General features: G+C 40.7%; 1 protein-coding gene across 3 annotated transcripts in view; it reads right to left on the reverse strand.

The window, feature by feature from the left end:
- The window catches only part of EFL1 (elongation factor like GTPase 1), a 289,883-nt gene that overhangs the window by 263,181 nt on the left and 7,206 nt on the right, over positions 1-19,496 (reverse strand). For all 3 annotated transcript variants that reach the window (XM_063448974.1, XM_063448973.1, XM_063448972.1), the window contains exons 2-8: positions 15,122-15,222; positions 14,961-15,028; positions 13,370-13,454; positions 13,005-13,138; positions 8,599-8,736; positions 5,590-5,804; positions 2,950-3,073 (exon numbers count right to left, since the gene is read on the reverse strand). In XM_063448974.1, coding sequence (XP_063305044.1) covers positions 2,950-3,073; positions 5,590-5,804; positions 8,599-8,736; positions 13,005-13,138; positions 13,370-13,454; positions 14,961-15,028; positions 15,122-15,212 — 855 coding nt within the window. In that variant the 5' untranslated portion in view covers positions 15,213-15,222. The remainder of the gene's footprint in view (positions 1-2,949; positions 3,074-5,589; positions 5,805-8,598; positions 8,737-13,004; positions 13,139-13,369; positions 13,455-14,960; positions 15,029-15,121; positions 15,223-19,496) is intronic.

A 19,496-nucleotide genomic window follows, 5' to 3' on the forward strand; every position in this document is an offset into this window, starting at 1 on the left:
CCTATAACGCTCTTCTTTCAGTCCTTTAACTCTCTCCTGCTGTGGGCAGCCCCCAAACTTGCCTTACAGCCGATAGCTTTGCATGCTATTTTACTGACAAGATTGAACAGCTAAGAAAATAATTCTCCCCACCTTGATGTTCTTTTTCTCAACCACACGTAGATCATGCCTTTCCTATCCTTCAGACTTTCTCCCTGGCTACTGAACAAGAGGTGGCTGCGCTTCTCCTTTCCTCTCGCCCCACCACTTGCCCACTCGATCCTGTCACCTTATTAGATCTCTTTCCCCCTGTCTTGTACCTTAAATCGTCTGATATCCCTGCTCCCTTTTTCTTCAAAGCTTCTGGAAAGACTTGTCTTTATCCGTATGTCTCACTTCCTCAATTCCAACTCTCTCCCTGACCCTCTCTACTCTACTGAAACTGCTCTTATCAAAGTTATTAACGACCTAATCGCAGCTAAATCCGAAGACCACTACTCCATACTAATTCTTCTTTACCTCTCTGCTGCCTTTGACACCGCTGATCATGCTCTCCTCCTTCAAACCGCTCGGTCTCTGTGACTCTATCCTCTCATCTCTCCCAACGCTCATTCAGTGTCTCCTTTTCGAAGGATACCTCCTCCCCTCGTCCTGTCTCGGATGGAGTCCCCCAAGGCTTTGTCCTTGGTCTCCTATTTTCTCTTTATACTGCCTATCTTGGCAAACTTATTACCTCATTTGGATTCCACTACCACCTGTACCCTGATGACACCCAGATATAGCTCTCTTCCCCGGACCTCTCCCATGCCGTCCTGCAACATGTCACTGCTTTCCTTTCTTCCATCTCTGACTGGATGTCCTTCCGCTTTCTGAAACAAAATCTCTCTAAAACTGAGCTCCTTGTCTTTCCTCCTCCTAATACGGATCCTCCTCTTTCCCTCTCCCTTCAAGTTAGTGGTATCCACTTAAGTCCATCCTTGCAAGTGTGCTGTCTTGGCATCATACTTCATTCTGGCCTCACCTTTGAGCCGCACATCCAGTATGTTGCCAAATCCTGTAGATTCCATCTTAAAAACATAGCTCGCATCCGCCCCTTACGCAAGGTGCTACCAAGGAGCGTGTCCATGCTCTAGTAATTTCCTGCATGGATTATTGTAATTGTCTACCCAAAAGCCCTATTGCCCCGCTACAGTCTGTAATGTATGCTGCCGCCAGATTAATTTCTCTCTCTAATCAGTCCTCTCACACCTCCCCCCTTTGTCAGTCCTCACATTGGCTTCCTGTATCCTATAGGAGTCTATTCAAAGCGCTAACCCATATCTACAAAAGCACTGAACAATTCTAGCGCCTCATATCTCTTCACAGATCCATAGGTATGCCCGTTCTCGGTCTCTCCGCTCTGCCCGTGACAACCTCCTGCTTGCAGGACTGCTCGCTGGAGGCTCCCTTCTTATAGAATAGCCTGCCTACCGCCTTCAGACTCTCCCCTAGTCTTGGAATCGTTTAAGTGCCTTAAAATCCAGCTCTTTAGGAAAGCTTATGGCCTCCTAGAGTAACCTCTACCTCACATACCTGTCTCTTGCTCTCTCCTAAAGGGCAGCACTTTACTCTCTCCTCCATCTCTGCTTCACTCCACCTTGTTTGATTGCTATTTCCTGTCCTATTGTGTCTTATACCCCACCTCCTATAAACTGTAAGCTTGTTTGAGCAGGGCCTTCTTCAACCTATTGTTCCTGTAAGTTTTTTTGTAATTGTCCTATTTATAGTTAAATCCCCCCTCCCATAATATTGCAAAGCGCTACGGAATCTGTTGGCGCTATATAAATGGCAATAAATGAGAACCTGACAAGGCAGAGGTGTACATGTTATACACACACATTATAACATTTGTTTATAAATATACACAGAGAGTGATGTTATTAAACCCCCGAAATTGCACAGTGCATAAAATATTTGGAGAGCAGAGAGGAACAGGGGTCACCTCATCATCTTGCACAAAGTTGAAAACAAACTGTTAATCCAATCTAGAGAGTAAATGTGGTTCACTAATTGATGCAGGAGAACATCTAAATCATGCAGTAGCAGTATAAAAAACAATCACTGAAGAGGTTCATCTCAGCTACCAGAGTTACGAGAGGTCAGGATAAGCATTTGGTTCTGAAATTGGGGTTTGGAAAGAAATTGCAGCTCCTGAATTTTCTGGGCCTTCTTTAAATAGCAACAGAGTCAGACTTTAGGATGGTCAGACAGAAACAGCAAATATAGAGAGAGATTCGGATCGAAGATGTCAAAATATCACAGGAACAGCTTTAGATCCATCTTCTGGGGCCTCTAGAGCAGAGGAGCCAAGCCAAGATGTCGGCCATAAGAAACACATGCTCACAGAGTCTCACTTTTTAGTACTTACCTTTCCCAGAATAGGTGTGTATGAATAGAAAGAATTTTTAAGGCTGAGGATGATGGAGGTTATTTTAAAATTAAATTACTCATTGCCAAGTTTAACATGAGTTATATTCAGAAAGGAAAAGTTACTAACCGCTACTGACCACCTACGTTCTGTAACTTTATTTTAAGGAAAAATACAAAAATGTTGTATTACACAATCTTAGAGATAATAAGTGATTAAAGCTCATTGTCATTTAAAGGGACACTTCAACCCCACTGAAACTTATACTTGCTCATTTGGTGCAACAAGCTATTTGATGGGCTTGTATACTACACCTGTAAACACACCATTACAGTACAGTTGCAGTTTGGGACCAGACCCCCCCCCAAAAAAAAAAAAAAAAAAATTATGAACACCCACAATGAGCTAAATTATATTAGCAAATGGAGCACCCTGACCATGGAGGTCGGCAGTGGGTATGGAACAAAAAGTGGAAAAGAAGCAAGCACCAAGATGCCAGAGCACATTGAGTGAAAGTATTATAAACTATCAAATTACTGATATGCTTTATGTGCAGCTATTACCTGTGCACCTTTCATGATCTTCTTAGCTTTTGTATTCAGGTAGTAATCACCCCAGAGAGTCTTCAGAAGCACAGCAGCCTTGATACCAACCTTCTGGCTGTACAGCTGGGCAAAGTGATCTATACTGTAAAATACAGAAATGGAGAAAGGAGACTAAATATAGCCAAAAAGAACAGAATCCCATCATCTATCCACCATTCAGCTGAAATTAACACCATTATCAGATTCATTTTTAAATGTGACTTTGTTTGTTGGTGGAATGAAACAAAGCATTGTGTATGTTTTGTTTTGACCAAATGTTCTACAGAGATTACTGCTTGTGTCATACTTCAGCTAGAGAGTAAAAAAATAATAATTTCAGGGGCCAGGAAATGTGTCTTGCAAGGCGAATGAAAAAAGTGTGAGTGTTGATAAAAGAATATGGTGGAAATATGATATACATGGATTTGACACTGTATACAAAACAATACACAATTCATATAGAGAAAAAAAAATATTCAAAGAAGGTCTGATCAACATCAGACCTGAAGATGATGCTGCTTGGTATTACTTCAACATAGCAACACATGTATGAATTAGAAATGTTTATACTGGGTTTATCCAACTCGTATGTAAAGTAAGCTTTTTGGACAATCACTCTGTTTACATTCTCTTTTCTTCCCTCCTCATACCAATTTTCCAACATCATTTTTCCTCCAGCTACCCAATTTTCTCCTCAAACTGACTTTCATTATCTTATTCCATTTAATTCTATTCCTCTTTTACAGCTTCATGAAATCTTCCTTTACCCTCCCGTGTTAAATCTATTTTCTTCCTAATTTTTCTTTTTTTTAACTGGAAATGTTTGGAGCCCTATTTGACAACATAATGTCGGCTGACTGACCCCCACTGTCAGAAGATGTAATTAGCCTCAATGTCAAGAGGCCATCCACAGTATTTAAAGCCTTCAGCTGTTAAAGGCACATTTAACATTACAATTGTTTGCAGAATATTAGGATTGGTAAATAAGAAAGTAATCAATGTAATATTAAATGAGTTGTAGGAGACCACCATGTATCGCTTCCCACCTCCATTAACATGGCCAGGAACTTTCATTAGCTGCAGGACTTTGCTCGTAGGTTGAAAGCATCAGCGGAATTCAACAGTAGAGGGGTGGGAACATGCATGTGTTTATATTAACCAGGATTGGAGCAGTAAATAAAAAGGAGGAAGTAGTGGGCAATGAGTTGCACAGAGGATGGCTGGTGATTAGTCTGTGTGCAAGGTAGCAGTTATTAAGAGACGTGCTGATTTCTCAGGAATTCCTCACTACCATGTGTTTGTTTTCTGCCCAAGTGTCCTCCTATTTCTAGGAGTTCAGAAACCTTGTTGTGTAAAAGAGTCCTAGAAGAAAAGAATAAAGGAAGAGGACCCTAAAAATGTCAAGACAGACATCTGTGGATAGGTAATGCATGCAAAATAACCCCAGTATCTCTATACCAGTGGTTGCCAAACTAGTTCTCATGACCAATCAACACTCCAGGTGTTGTCACCATCTCTTCTGGAATAGAAAAAGGAAATACATAAATCCTGTACTATTGCTGGGTCAGGTGGACTAGTTTGGGATGCATTGCTCCACAGAGTCTGCTACAAGGACCACAGTCAGAATAATGCCAGATCCATTATAACTGCTACACAACATATTTTCTATTTTGATTGCCACTTTATTAATCTGAGTTTATTACAGTTACATTGTTTTAATTTTTTAGTGTTTACACAAGAATAAAAAACTAAACTAAAGAATGAGCGTTAAAAATCAAGACAACATAGCCCTACAAATGCATCAGTTCAGAACATTCTTTAGCTTTTTCAATGACTGCGTAGACCGTTTACTTTTCATCAGTTTCCCAATAAAAGCACTTTCAGAGACAAGGTCTCAATTTACTGAATTGGACTGACGAGTAGACATTGTTAAAGAACAGTGATTGAACTTTCCTAATGGAGAGCTATATTATTAGTAGAATTATATGTCCATTCTCTGGTAAGCTGGACTGTAACATAAAATAAACAATCAGTCATATAGGAAAAGAACTCATAAGGCAGGTAATACTTAAAAGGCATGTGGGAATCCTAATCTCGTTCACTATATAATAGCCCATAAAACGATAACCTTTAACGCTAACCCACACTGCCATCTAGTGACCAATATTGAGCATTAGCACCAAGAATACCACAAAATAACCACCTAGTGAAAGTATAGTCACATTCATGTCAGACACAGACTTATATAATGCAGAATTCTGTTTCATGCAGGTGACAGTCTGAACACAATCCAATGTTTAAGAAAGTAGTAATCGTAGAATAATGCCCTCTCCACATGGCAAAGAAATAATCGTCTAGACCAAATGCTGACAGAGTTTTAGAAAAGCTCTAAGGAATGTTGGCAGCATTTGTCTGAATGAAAGACAATTAGGATACCTGGCCAGAAAAATTGTTGCTAGTGACATAAATCTAAAAGAAAAGGTTGATAAAGCATCATGATTCGTGTTACAATGTAATATACAAAGTACAAAAATAATATTTTACTAAATGTATTGTTTTAGGAGGCAAGTTCTGGAAATAAACATGGCTGAAAGAACAGTATACTAGCTCAGAACTTACGTAAAGCCCCAACCATCTATGGCACTGGCAAATACAACATTGCTCTGGTCCGGTGAGAAGTAAAGGTGGGAATCATCAGTCTTCTCCAAACCAGCACTCCAGTCAGTATACACTTGGTCTTTGTCCACGCTTTCTTGATTTGCTTCAATTATATCTTTCTCAGCTCTTTCTTCGAGGACTTTGGAAGCAAAAAGTGCCCCGGTGAGAGCATTCACCTGAGACAATAATAGGTTAGGATCAGTTACTAGAATCTCATCAGGCTAGGAAAATACTCTGCTGCTCCTAAAGGAAGCAAATTATAATCTAAACATGTTACTACACCGGTTTTGTTTTCTTAAATGCACCGGTCATGGTAAAAACAGGTTTGCTTCACTTAAAAGTAAATTACATTTCATCTACACATTGTGCTAGCAGACCATCTAGAAAATGTGCAGACTGGAAATAGTTTATTTTTTTTAATGTACTTACTGTAAATCTAATTTTCCAGAGTACAAGCAGCCGTCATAACAGATTTATAGTTCTTTTCACGCTTACACAGCAAGTAGCACCGAGGAGGAACTATAGCCACTACATTTAGATGCTAATGAAATGGCAACGAAGCCAAAGTATGTGTCATGGGAGTGGAGTGCAGCCTGTACCAAAGGTGGGTGTAACAATGCCATGTCTACACTGGATAAAAAGTAATTATTTTATATGGGTTTTTGTTGTTTAATAATCATTTTAATTGAATATATATTTCATAAAAAGTTTAATTTTAAGTGTCTTCTACTCTTTAGATTTATTAGTAGTTTGGCTAAAATCAGTAGCAGATTAGAAGATCATGCATGACAAAAATACGTTTTGTTGGTTATATATATTATTTGTGGTCGGAAACATGATAGTAGTATGTATCAATTAGTGGTGGTGATAAGTCGGTTGTGGTGTGCCGATACCAACGTACATCTAGGCCTGTATATAAAAGAAAGCCCACCAAGGAGAAGAATGGAATAAATACATTTAAAAAAGGGGTGAGGTGGGGGCGGGGCCTGGCCACTGATCGAGCAAGACGTGTGCTACATGGGCTCCTGCGACCGACATCTTGCACAAGGCATAACACCCGAGCAGATAACTTGCCCGACCGCAGAGCAGGACCAAGCGTGTTCACGACATGCCGGTGATGCTGGGGATACCTCTCTCGAGCTTCTCCGCCACTGGAAACTCTGCCTCGAGGCTCTGCGGCCTACCAGCGACCGGGCGGGGGAGAGGCGGCCGCTCTCCTACTGCCTTGCCTGGCGGTGTGACGATCACTCAAGGTTCCCCCCCCCCCCCTATGGACCGGCGGGGGTCATCCCGGTCCCCACTGGCCAGCCTAGAGTACTCACGCTGCACCCAACAGACCGACTCCTGCCACATGGAGACTCCGGCTCACTCACCCAAGATGGCGGACGAGCTCCCTGAACAGGGGCATGTGCTGCACGGGAAGGAGCTGATACTGCCAATCTCCACAGACGACATACAGCAACGCATAGATAAGGCATTCGAGAGATTTTGGCAGCAATTGGAAGCTAAAATGTTACCCTCACAGTCCAAGACAGAGACTTACATCGAAGACCAAGCAGAGGCGGGGGCCTCGGAGTGCCTGGCCTCCTTGTGGGGAAACTACACCAGCCCACCCTGTCACTAACCCACGGGAGCAAAAGGCCACAACGGCTACTACCAAGATACCCAGACTACGGCTTCAGAAACAAAGTACCCGTTTCAGGCGCCGGGCAATCCGAGATCCTCGCGGCACTTGGAAGAAAATTGCATCAACCTCATCTGCGGCCCAGACCGGCGGAAACCAGCGACAGACTCCCAGGCAGGCCGAAAAGAGCACAGAGGATACCCTGATACACCTACCGGGGGCCACACAACATAGAGACTCTCCTGCGATACTGAGCAGGGGCAAAGGCTACAGCAGAAGAACCTTACTGCAGCACTCTACAGGCCGGGACTATGTACAGCCACAAATGGGCATTGGTTAGTCGCAAAAGCAGAGTCAGTCTCGGCCATAGGCCTCCCTCCATGCTAGGCCACACATAGCAGCATTATATTTAGCTAGCCTAGCCTGATACTTACCACAGCCGGCCAAGATGGCAAACAGAGCAATTTTTACGCTCCATTGTCTTCTTTTGCTTTCATTTATTACCCACGTGACTTGAATAATTTTCTTACACCACAGGTAGCCACAGTTGTAAAGCAGGGAGCCCCATTTTGCAAGGCATATGTAGCTGATGCCCAAGGCAAGTGGCATAATATATCCAGTGTTAATCCGAGCATGTTATATTGTATATTTTTCTTAACACTACCTAGCTCCTACCTAGCATATACCATGCTTCAAGCAATACGTTACTCTTCTTTAAACTCGTATTCATCTAGATGTAATGTTCAAACCCACAGTTAAGCTTGATTTCTCATGACTATAAAATTAGCAATTACCTCCTATGACATGACAAAGTATCTTGATGTATGTTCACACTATGACTGTCACTGCTGTCATGGCACCTCAAGTCTATATGTCTATCGTTAACATGTTTCCTATCTTGATTATAAAAACAAAAAACTGTGCTATGTATTTCAATGCCATTCTTATATTAATGTATGTTTACTTACTTGCTTGCACCAGCTATTGTGGCAGTGCAAACATGATTGTTCACGCTATGCACGAATAAAATAAAGAATTAAAAAAAAAAAAAAAAAAAAGGGGTGAGGTGGGTGGGATGACTGAAGCGGAACGGCCTAGGTAAGAGGGCGATAGGGTTTTTATAGGATAAACTCCTCCCACAAATACAGGCCTTTGGCCTTAAACACATAAAATTGATGCACATAAAAAAGTCTACAACTCATACTCATCACGACCCGGTGTTTAGTAAACAGGTCCCTTTATTACTTGTATGTTGCTAGCGATTCGGGTTAAATCACCATTCCTGCTCTTGGCATGGATCACTACTACTCTGCACCAGGACTGTAAGAACAAAATAGTAATGTTACCTGTTCTAAGATTTTCTGCAAATGAGTAAATGCTTCTTGCGATGACAGTTTCAGTTCAACGATTAACCTATCGATTTTATTGATCACGAGAACAGGACGGATATTTTCAAGCCATGCTTGTCGTAACACTGCTTGCGTCTAGACAGTAACAAAAATAGAAAAAAATATTAAGAAGCAATATAATCATCTTCTTTACATTTTAGGTTTTATCATCAACACTAAAGACTAAATTAATAAAAACATACATGAATAAAATAAAAAAAATACAAAAAATGTTTTAGTGCAAGACAGGATCTGATGTTGGCTGATGAAAACCAATTGCAGCATGGAGCTAACTTAAAGGACAACTGTCACCTCAAAAATATTTTTAACAGAATAACCTTTCATTAACAGAATAACCTTTCATTTCTTATTTTAACAAAGTATACGTTGGAAAAAAAATACGAAAAACTCATCCCTACCTTCAGTATATGACAGGATCTTTGCGAGCCATATACATGCACCATGAGTCAGACAGTGTTTGAAAATTGCCAGATAGTCTCTATAGTCTTCCCAGTTTTGCTCCCTACACAGACACAGGGGAAACTATAGAGACTGTCAGTTTTCAAACACTGCCCGACTAAATATGTATGTATATGACTGAGGGATCTTGTCATATACTACAGGTAGTGATGTGCTTTTCTTTTTTTTTTTTTTCCTTTACATATACTTCATTAAAAAAAACAAAAATTTAAATTCTTGATGAAACAATTATCTTAAAATATTTGAGGTGACAGTTGTCCTTTAATAAAGAAGACCGTAAGTTAAAGGGCACTGATCACCATATATCCATGGCAGGTACAAAGGCACTTAACAGAAAAGGAAAAATGTCATGCAAACCAACCCTCCTGATAAAAATCAAAGTATATCCAATCAATACAATTAAAGATAAACTAATAATGGAAACAGAATGGCTTACACAAAAACACAAAGAAAACCAATGAACAAATACACGTATACAGTACTTTTACCCCATTAGCACCTTACACATTTTGGGCTGACTTTTGGACGTATTCATAGGTATGATCCATCAGAGTAACCTTTGGCTTCTAGATAGGCTTAGAATAAGAACCTGATAAAGATAATAGGTTTTTGGACAATAACTTTAAACTACTTTCCATGTGTCAACCCAAGTAGAAAGGTGAAAGTTTAAGAGATTCAGATGTTGAGTCTGCTAAGTCGTCAGCTGCCAAACGTATGTTTTGAGGCTATTTGATAGGAACTTAACCCCTTAAGGACCAAACTTCTGGAATAAAAGGGAATCATGACATGTCACCTGTCCTTAAGGGGTTAATTTGATTCATTATTGCAAAAGACTTCTAGAGAATGCAAGCAAAAAATGTTGAGCCCAGGCATCAGGTGCTCCTGTATTCAAAGCCATACTCTGCAGCACAGGAGGAAAATACTCTTCTCTGAGTTTCAGCATTTGCATCCATAGAATCATGGAAGCTGGCTGAATCACCCATAACAAACGTTGTTTTTTTTCCTTATTGGGCTATGGGAACATCAACTTTAGGGAGGTCTTTAATTTGGATGCATAACTTATTTTTTATAACCATCGGTCAGTAGTTGGTTACAACCTGAACACCCAAGATGTTTAGATTTGGATAACACCTTGCCCTTTTTCCATAAGTTTGTCTGTATTGGGCATACTGAATAAAATATAAAAACATTAATATACTATTGGCAGGAAAAAAAAAGGCCTCGATTTGTGCTGGAGGGTTGATGTGAATGGTAACATATGACATGCACCTGGTGGCCAGATAGTTCTGCTGGGTTCCTTTAAAAAAAATATATTATATATATTTTAAGTTTTCTATTAATTTCTTTTTTTTGGTGCAACTTATAATTTGAGCACTACATCCATTTCAGATATGTGGTAGTCACTATTGAAATGTGTTTTTATTTTTATTTTTTGTCCAACTGAGATTATATGTAAGGATTGTTGTGTCTTATTCTTTAAATAAATATTCATTTTAATTTGGGAACCACAAGCCACGAGGTTTACCTATCTATTAATAGGTGTTATTTGTTGCCCGTTGTATGAAAAGCATTGAATTACCTTAATCTTGAACACAGAAACTATCGCTTTAAAATCTAAAACAGGAGTTGTTTCCATAACGTTTGCAAGTTCTTTTCTTATGAAAAAAGTACTCAAAAAGCTGGAGTGATCCAGACTGGCTGAGTATAGTACTGGAAAGAAAATAAATAAATAACCATAGAATATGGGTACAGTGTAATCTGAACTGAATTGATAAGTAGATTTTAACAAAATATAGTGAAATCTAGCCTTAATGGCTCACCTCCATATAGATCCAGTAATACCTTAATACCTATTCGCTCAAGAAATCACCGCTGGCTACTGACTTTATTGGGCAATTAGACATGGTCAAGTCCAGTGGCTAGAGCGTTTTGGATAGGTGAATGTCAGACAGCTGACATAGGTATCTGGAATAAGGTCACTCAAAAGAGTCTGAATATTGGTGAACGCCGAATGGCTAATGATTAACACTAGTATACGTAAGGCCTATGATAATACGGCTGCAGATAACTGGTTAAATCAGAGGCCAAAGTCGGCATTAGGGGTAGCATGCAGCCTCTCCACTGTAGAATGACCATTAAGCATCTAGGTATTCATATACCCTTAGAAATTACTGCTAGGTAGCTGTAACACTACAATTGTAGTGGTTACAATAACTACAGGGATGTGTTCAGCATGCTTTTCAGTGTTCCCCAATAACACCTGGAGGAAAAATCCTCTACAGACCAAAAGGCAAAGTAGTGACCCAACGAAAAGGAGGTGAAAGAAATAGTTAAAGTTTAGAGTGACTCTATGTGCAGAACCATACTTAGAATGTTGGTTACCTGCACATAGTGATAGATAGCCCTAGTGAGAAAAATGTGAATGAAAATGAGCCCGTAGAGCCCGACGCGCGTTTCGGTGCTTGCCTAGATGCACCTTCGTCAGGGGCCCCTGACGAAGGTGCATCTAGGCAAGCACCGAAACGCGCGTCGGGCTCTACGGGCTCATTTTCATTCACATTTTTCTCACTAGGGCTATCCATCACTATGTGCAGGTAACCAACATTCTAAGTATGGTTCTGCACATAGAGTCACTCTAAACTTTAACTATTTCTTTCACCTCCTTTTCGTTGGGTCACTACTTTGCCTTTTGGTCTGTAGAGGATTTTTCCTCCAGGTGTTATTGGGGAACACTGAAAAGCATGCTGAACACATCCCTGTAGTTATTGTAACCACTACAATTGTAGTGTTACAGCTACCTAGCAGTAATTTCTAAGGGTATATGAATACCTAGATGCTTAATGGTCATTCTACAGTGGAGAGGCTGCATGCTACCCCTAATGCCGACTTTGGCCTCTGATTTAACCAGTTATCTGCAGCCGTATTATCATAGGCCTTACGTATACTAGCGTTAATCATTAGCCATTCGGCATTCACCAATATTCAGACTCTTTTGAGTGACCTTATTCCAGATACCTATGTCAGCTGTCTGACATTCACCTATCCAAAACGCTCTAGCCACTGGACTTGACCATGTCTAATTGCCCAATAAAGTCAGTAGCCAGCAGTGATTTCTTGAGCGAATAGGTATTAAGGTATTACTGGATCTATATGGAGGTGAGCCATTAAGGCAAGATTTCACTATATTTTGTTAAAATCTACTTATCAATTCAGTTCAGATTACACTGTACCCATATTCTATGGTTATTTATTTATTTTCTTTCCAGTACTATACTCAGCCAGTCTGGATCACTCCAGCTTTTTGAGTACTTTTTTCATTCTTTACTCGTAGGGGTTAAGCCCCAGGACACCCCTGGAGTGTCCACCAAGGTGTTCTTCCACCAGTGAGGCGGTTCCAATTTCCTGGACCCATCCTCACAAGTGGAACTTTCCTAGTTAAGTTATTTTCTTAACTTGTAGCCTATTGTTTATATGGCTGCCAAAAAGTAATATCTTATGACTACTGTTACCTAAAAAATAATGCAAACCAATTAATTGATGTTATGTGCATGATCAATTCATTAGTGTACATATATAGGCTAAGATTAAAAGAGCACAAATTTAAGTCTGTGTGTTTACTGATTATGATTATTAGTATTTGTTGCTCATTAGAGTGTCAGGGACACTCTGGTTACCTAGATACATATAAATAAACTTTAAGGGGGGGAGGGGGGAAGCGAATTACATATACTGTGTTGAACTTTGTATTTGTGTTGAGCTACACATAAATTAATGTATATTCTGGTAATCAAAAAAAGTTACGCTATTTAATTATCTAAAATCATGTTGTTTTCTTTGCAAGGTTCCTATTCAAAACCTTATAACAGCCAGTGCTAAGGTTTTACCTGAGGGCAGACTCCTTCTACAGCATCAACAACAATGATTGACCCATCACACAGACGGACAGCTGTTGAGACTTCTGAAGAGAAATCAACATGTCCCGGAGAATCAATGAGATTTATAAGATATTCTTCATCACCTAAAAGAAAAAAAAAATTGTGGCACAGTCATAAAAACGCACATATTTGATATACATCCAAGATACACGAAAGATGGTACAAATCTGATTAAAGAGAAAGCGTTAATGCAACGTGTATAATAATGTGCTATGTGTAGAGGGGAACAAATGAAAAGTTGGGTTCTCCTAATAAAAAAGAGATATATTTCAATTTTAAGTACAAGTGCGAGACGGGATAAAGCCACCACATACCATCTTTATAATGCAGTGAAATAGCACTGGATTTCATGGTGATTCCACGAATTTGCTCATCTTCCCGACTGTCCATATAACGTAACTGCATTAAAATATAGATTAGTGGTACATTGTTTTATCAGGAAAAGTGCATAGAAATTGATTTTGATTATAGTCATTATATAGTATAATTGAAATATAATTTTACACAAAAAGAGACAAGACCAAACAAGTCATTACTCATTTGTACTATATAAATGCGTTGAAATCTGTACAGAAAGATGGCTGTAAAGTATTATTCTCGAAAGTGTGAATTGTCAGAAATTTAAAACATAGCTGATGGAAAAATGTTGACCTAAATATTCAAATTCACTTTGAATTCCTGACAGGTCAAACTTCAATAACCCTGATCGGCATTGAAATGGGAGGTAAAGCACCAAACTTCTCATTTTTACAAACACATTTGAGAATAGGTGTAACGTTTATCAATTTGCAACATTTGTTTCTAGCCAAGAAATAAGGATGTTATGGGATAATGAATAAATTATCTATTTGAGACCATCTAATTGAAATAGGCAAATGTAACTCTGCTTTTTTGGCAAAAGTGCCTCATGTGACAGCCACTAGAGGCATTTTAACCCTGCAAAGTAAACATTGCTAATCCTGCAAAATGTCAATGTTTTCAGTAGCAAGGATAAAATGAAACCGACATGGCACCCAGATCCCTTCATTGAGATCAAGTGGTCTTGGTGCCTGTTGTGTGCCTTTAAGATCAGAGTTTGAACAGTAGAACAAAAATAAAAGTATTTGGCTTAACAACACTCTGCTTGTTGATGTCACTTTCTCTCATTGCAGAAGGGGGCAGGGGGGGGGGGGGGGTCACGTATGATGGGCTGTGGGAAGGGTCTACACCGGCATTGGCCGCCTGTCATCACAATGCTATATGTGCTGATGGCAGATGTCAATTATGCACAGAATTACCATTATCCAGCTTCGAACTCGCATTCCAGACTGGCTAAGGACACTGACTGAGAGGGCGTTAAACCTCCAGGAGCAATATGCATTAACTCTTTATGTGTAACATTTCAATGAGAAACTCTGCACAGCACTGAAGTGGTCATAGTGCTTGGAGTAACACTCGAAAATGTGGGATCAAAATTACCCAGGTCTAATGCAGAGATGAATATATAATTTTTATTTTTTTTATTTTTTTTTAAATGAAAAAGTAAGTTTTTTTTTGTGCATGCAGGCTCAGCACAGCGTGAGGTGCTTACATTGACATGAATGGAAGCATTTGCTTCTGAACTGTGCATATGTGCAGGATACTCAAGAAATTCATAAAGTGGAAATATATATGTGATATCTGTATACACATCACAATAAAATATCTGGTTTAAAGAACTAATTTCAGCTGATTTTTCTTTCAAACTTTAGATAACCTTCTCCACATCAATGAATCCAGATGTAATTTTACATTGTGCTTTAATAAATTGTGCTTAGGACAACTGTTGTGACAGTGTACAGGCAGGTTTAAATGTTTCCCAAATGGCAAAGAACCAACATTTCAAATCAGCAAGAAAAAAATAAATATATACAGTACGAAAATTACCTTCCCTGCCAGACGACTGGAGATGATCCCATTGCAAGATATGAGGCAATCAGCTAAAGTAGTTTTCCCTTAAAAAAAAAAAAAAAAAAGAATAATACATTTAAATAGAAAAATATGTATAGAAATTAATTTGCATTTAATAATTTGAACTAATCACTTACCATGGTCCACGTGGGCTAAAATACAAATATTCCGTATGTTAGCAATCTTCTTTTGTAGTGCAACAATTTTTTCCAAGCTAACAAGACCCATTTTGTATTATCTACAAAAAAAAAAAAAAAATAGAAGAACTTGTGTTACTTTGATAATGAAAGGTACTCCAGGTTATTTAGTAAACTGGGAATTGACCATGGCATTACAAAGTGTAGATAGAACGAGACAAATTTAATACAATATTCATCTGGACTGTTTCAGGCAGTGGATTTGCAATTCCACCGTCAATTCCCAATAACATTTGATTTATTGAAATGTCCTCGCAGGGATTAACCACAGGGTATTATCACAACAATAACCAACTGCATGTTGTCTGTAAACTAGAAATATATATAACCATGAAAATATTACAGCATAAAGAGTTTCTACTATACACCTATTGTCGATTTACATAGAGAGATGCAAATAAATATATACACTTTAAATAATATAATAATTCTACTCACTTAGCAGGGCTCGTCTGGGATTTGTCAGCCTATTCCCTCCTCCTTCCTCTCAATCTCTGTACGCCGGGAGGAAGTGAAGGGAACTGTAATTACTTCCTCACTGTGCTGAGGTTAAAACCTATCTGCTCACCACGCGCCTCATTCGGCTGTGTCAGCCAGCCCATTAGAACTAAGCAGTCCGCCCATTAGAACCAAGTCGTCCGCCCATTAGAACAGACAGAAAGGGGGAGTCTGGACCAGTGGCAGCCCACTCCCATCAGCCACATCTAGCCCCACTAGACCCCAGGGAAGCCACCCTCCTGTGCCCACAAGGTAGGAAACAGGAGGGTGGTAAAATATATATATATGTTCTGTGTGTATTGGTGTGTGTGTGTGTGTGTGTGTGTGTGTGTGTGTGTGTGTGTGTGTGTGTGTGTGTGTGTGTGTGTGTGTGTGTGTGTGTGTGTGTGTATCTATTTGAATGTATCAAATAATACAAAATAATAAAACACTTTGTGAGAGAATGTGTCAGTCAGTAGGTGTGTGTACATATGCCAGTCCGTATAAGAGTGTGTACATTGCCTGTCAGTGTATGTGTACATATTGAATAGAGAAATGTATCCCTGCCCTTGTTGGTGGGTCCAACTGATGGAACTCCTCAACACTGGCAGAGATTCACCTAGTTTGGACACTCCAGAGGTGTCCTGGGGCTTAACCCCTAAATAGAGAATAGTGAACGAATTTACTTAGACCATCTGAATACCAGAACCGGAGGTCTATAGTAAGTACTTGAGTAGGAAAAATGGGATTACCAAAATCAATTAATGATTGGACCATAAAGAGTCTTTAGCAAAAATAACAAAATAGGTGGTCAGATACCCGAATTGGGTAAAAAATCTCGCCACAATGGCTCACCTCAAACTATCACTAACTTCACCAGTACAGGCATGAATACTAGAAATGCCTCAGTAACCACAATACCACTTCAAAGACCATATATGCCTATGGTCTCCCAGGAAGATCATGGCATTATTTCACTTTAATATAAGCTACTAATTATCACAGTAGTAGCCCCAATAGCCAGAAGCTATTCATTCTCTAAGGATAAATTTTGTTTGTTTTGGCGCCAAAATGTAGTCACATGCCTGATTCTGATTGGTCCAACAGGTATTAGCAGCTACTAGCACACATTTAAAAGGAGACCTGAGGTCAGTCTCCCTCCAGCCCCTGACGAAGGTGCATTACTGAAAGCACCGAAACGCGTGTCGGGTTTCTCTTTCCTTTCACTTATTTTTTCACTAGGGCACTGTCACTATGTGTAGGTAACCAACAATCTAAGTATGGTTCTACACATAAGATCACTCTAATTTTCACTTTCCTTATTTTTCACCTCATCACACTGGATATGTTGCCTGGGAGCAGTTAATCGAAGATTATATTAGCTTTAGTGTACTAATAATCTTAATTTTAGTAATGACAGGAGGCGAATATTTGCATATCTTTCTTTACTGAAAACTCCAGCAGCATAGAAACAGTAACAACCAATCAGAGAAAAGATATGCTGCCCATAAAAGGGCCTGTCTATGACATCATTTCCTCTTTCTTTGAGGCGAAAAAAAAGTAACAGTCATTATATAAAAAACATAAATACAGATTAACAATTCAATAACATATAAGGATAATAAACTTCGGTAGATCCATGATGTGACGGAGTGGAAGACGATTCTTCGTCCCATAAAATGGATGTTCACGCTGAAAGAAAAAGAAAAAGGTGAAAGGTTTCTGGCGTGGCAACATGTCCGCATATCATAACCATAGTATATCTGAACAGTAATGTATAGTAAGATGCGTAGTCTCATACCTAAATATAGGGCATCAAAATCAGAACGTGAGAAACATAACAACCAAAACCAAAATCAAAGGAAACTGATAATTATATAATCCATACATAATAACAAACAACGTATCAAAAAGCCAACGTATACAGCAAGAACCTGCATGCTTACCTGAGCACTAGGACTTACTCCTGAAAAACTAAATAACCTGGGGGGGAAGAAAACTCTAGGGCGGGAAATATTCGCCTCCTGTCATTACTAAAATTAAGATTATTAGTACACTAAAGCTAATATAATCATAAATTTTACCACATGACAGGAGGCTTCATATTTGCATTTTTAAAGCTTAGGCCTAACCAGTGTGAAGGAAGCATGCGAAACCTGGCGGAAGTAGAAAGTCCGAAAAGTACTTTCCCTAGACCAGTCCGCACAACGCATAATGTCGGTTAGGGAGGCGCCTGCCAAGAACGCTTGGGATGCCGCCGCCCCTCTGACCGAATGCGCTCCAAAGCTAGATTCGATTCCTGCCAGCTGTAGTAACCAGCGAACCCATCTGGCCAAGGTGGCCGTAGACACTGGGCCGTGAGGCTTCACGTAGGAAATCAGCAGTAGACCCGTCGGGGAGCGCCGGAGGGTGGCTGTGATTTCTACGTATCTCCTAAGTGTCTTGACAACACATAGTTTGGAGTCTGATTCGAAATATGGGTAGGACACAGAGGACGTATCTGACTTAGTCCGTCTTGCAATGGAAAAAGTGACTCCCTCTGGAGTGAGAGAGAAACCGTCCACGTCAAAGGCCCTAATGTCAGACACCCGTCGGAAAGAGACGAGGCATAGCAAAAGGGCCAGTTTTGCTGAGAGTTGCTTCAGAGATAGAAACGGGTTGTCCGGCCAACCTCGCAGGAAATCCAGCACTCCATTCACTTGCCAGAGGTTGGAGTATTTGGGTGCTGGGGGTCTCGTCAGTCTGGCACCTCGCAGTAGACGACATACCAGTGGGTCTTGACCCACCGGTCTGCCTTGCACTGGGATGTGTGCCGCTGAGATGGCCGATCTGATCACGTTAAGGGATCTATACGATCTACCTGTCGAGAAGAGATGAGCAAGGTAATTGAGTATCAGCGGGACAGGGGCAGTAAAGGGATCGGAATCCCTTTCCACGCACCAATCACCGCAGGCTGACCATGCGGAGATGTAACATCTCCTGGTGCCCGGAGCCCATGAATCCCATAGGAGGTCTTTAGTAGATTGCGATAGGCCGTGGACCGACCAGGAACCCCTGAAATCGTCCAGGCCACTAGGTCCAGTTGTCCTTCCAGGACGAGAGGGTGAGGTTCCCCTCAAGGTCCCGACAGGAGGAGTGGGAAATTCGGAAGCAGAACGGGATTGTCGTGGGACATCTCCAGGAGGTCCGGGAACCACGGTTGACTCTGCCAGAGGGGCGTTATGAGCAGGAGCGAAGTCCTGTGGGTGCGTAAGTACCGTAGTACTCGTGGAATCATCGAGAATGGAGGGAAGGCGTAGGCTCCGTGTGAGGGCCAGTCCTGAAGGAATGCGTCCGCCGCTTCGCCCATCGGGTCCGGAAGCCAGCTGTAGTATCTCCGTAGTTGGTGGTTGGTCCTTGAGGCGAACAGATCTGTTGATAGCGGACCCATCCGTTGTCGTAGTGTCTGAAATACCTCCCTGTTGAGTGTCCAATCGCTGGTGTCTCTCCAGTGCCGGGAGAACCAGTCCGCCATCAGGTTGGAGACCCCTGGGAGATATTCCGCCTGTATCGTGATGTTCCTCCATATGCAAAAGCTAAATGTCCTTCGTGGCTTCGGTCAGGTCTTTGGACCTCGCTCCGCCCAGGCGGTTGATGTATTGCGCCGCCAAGACGTCCATGCGGAGTAGGATACAGCAATTCGACTTGTATTTGGCTAGACTGCGTATGGCGAAGGAACCCGCAATCAACTCCAGGCAGTTGATGTGTAGGTCGGTCTCCTCTCCTTGCCATGGGCCCCCCGTGGAGGCCTCTGAGCAGTGGGCGCCCCATCCCCACAAACTGGCGTCCGATTCCACGA

Source organism: Pelobates fuscus, chromosome 3 (assembly GCF_036172605.1).
Source record: "Pelobates fuscus isolate aPelFus1 chromosome 3, aPelFus1.pri, whole genome shotgun sequence".
Lineage (NCBI taxonomy): Eukaryota > Metazoa > Chordata > Amphibia > Anura > Pelobatidae > Pelobates > Pelobates fuscus.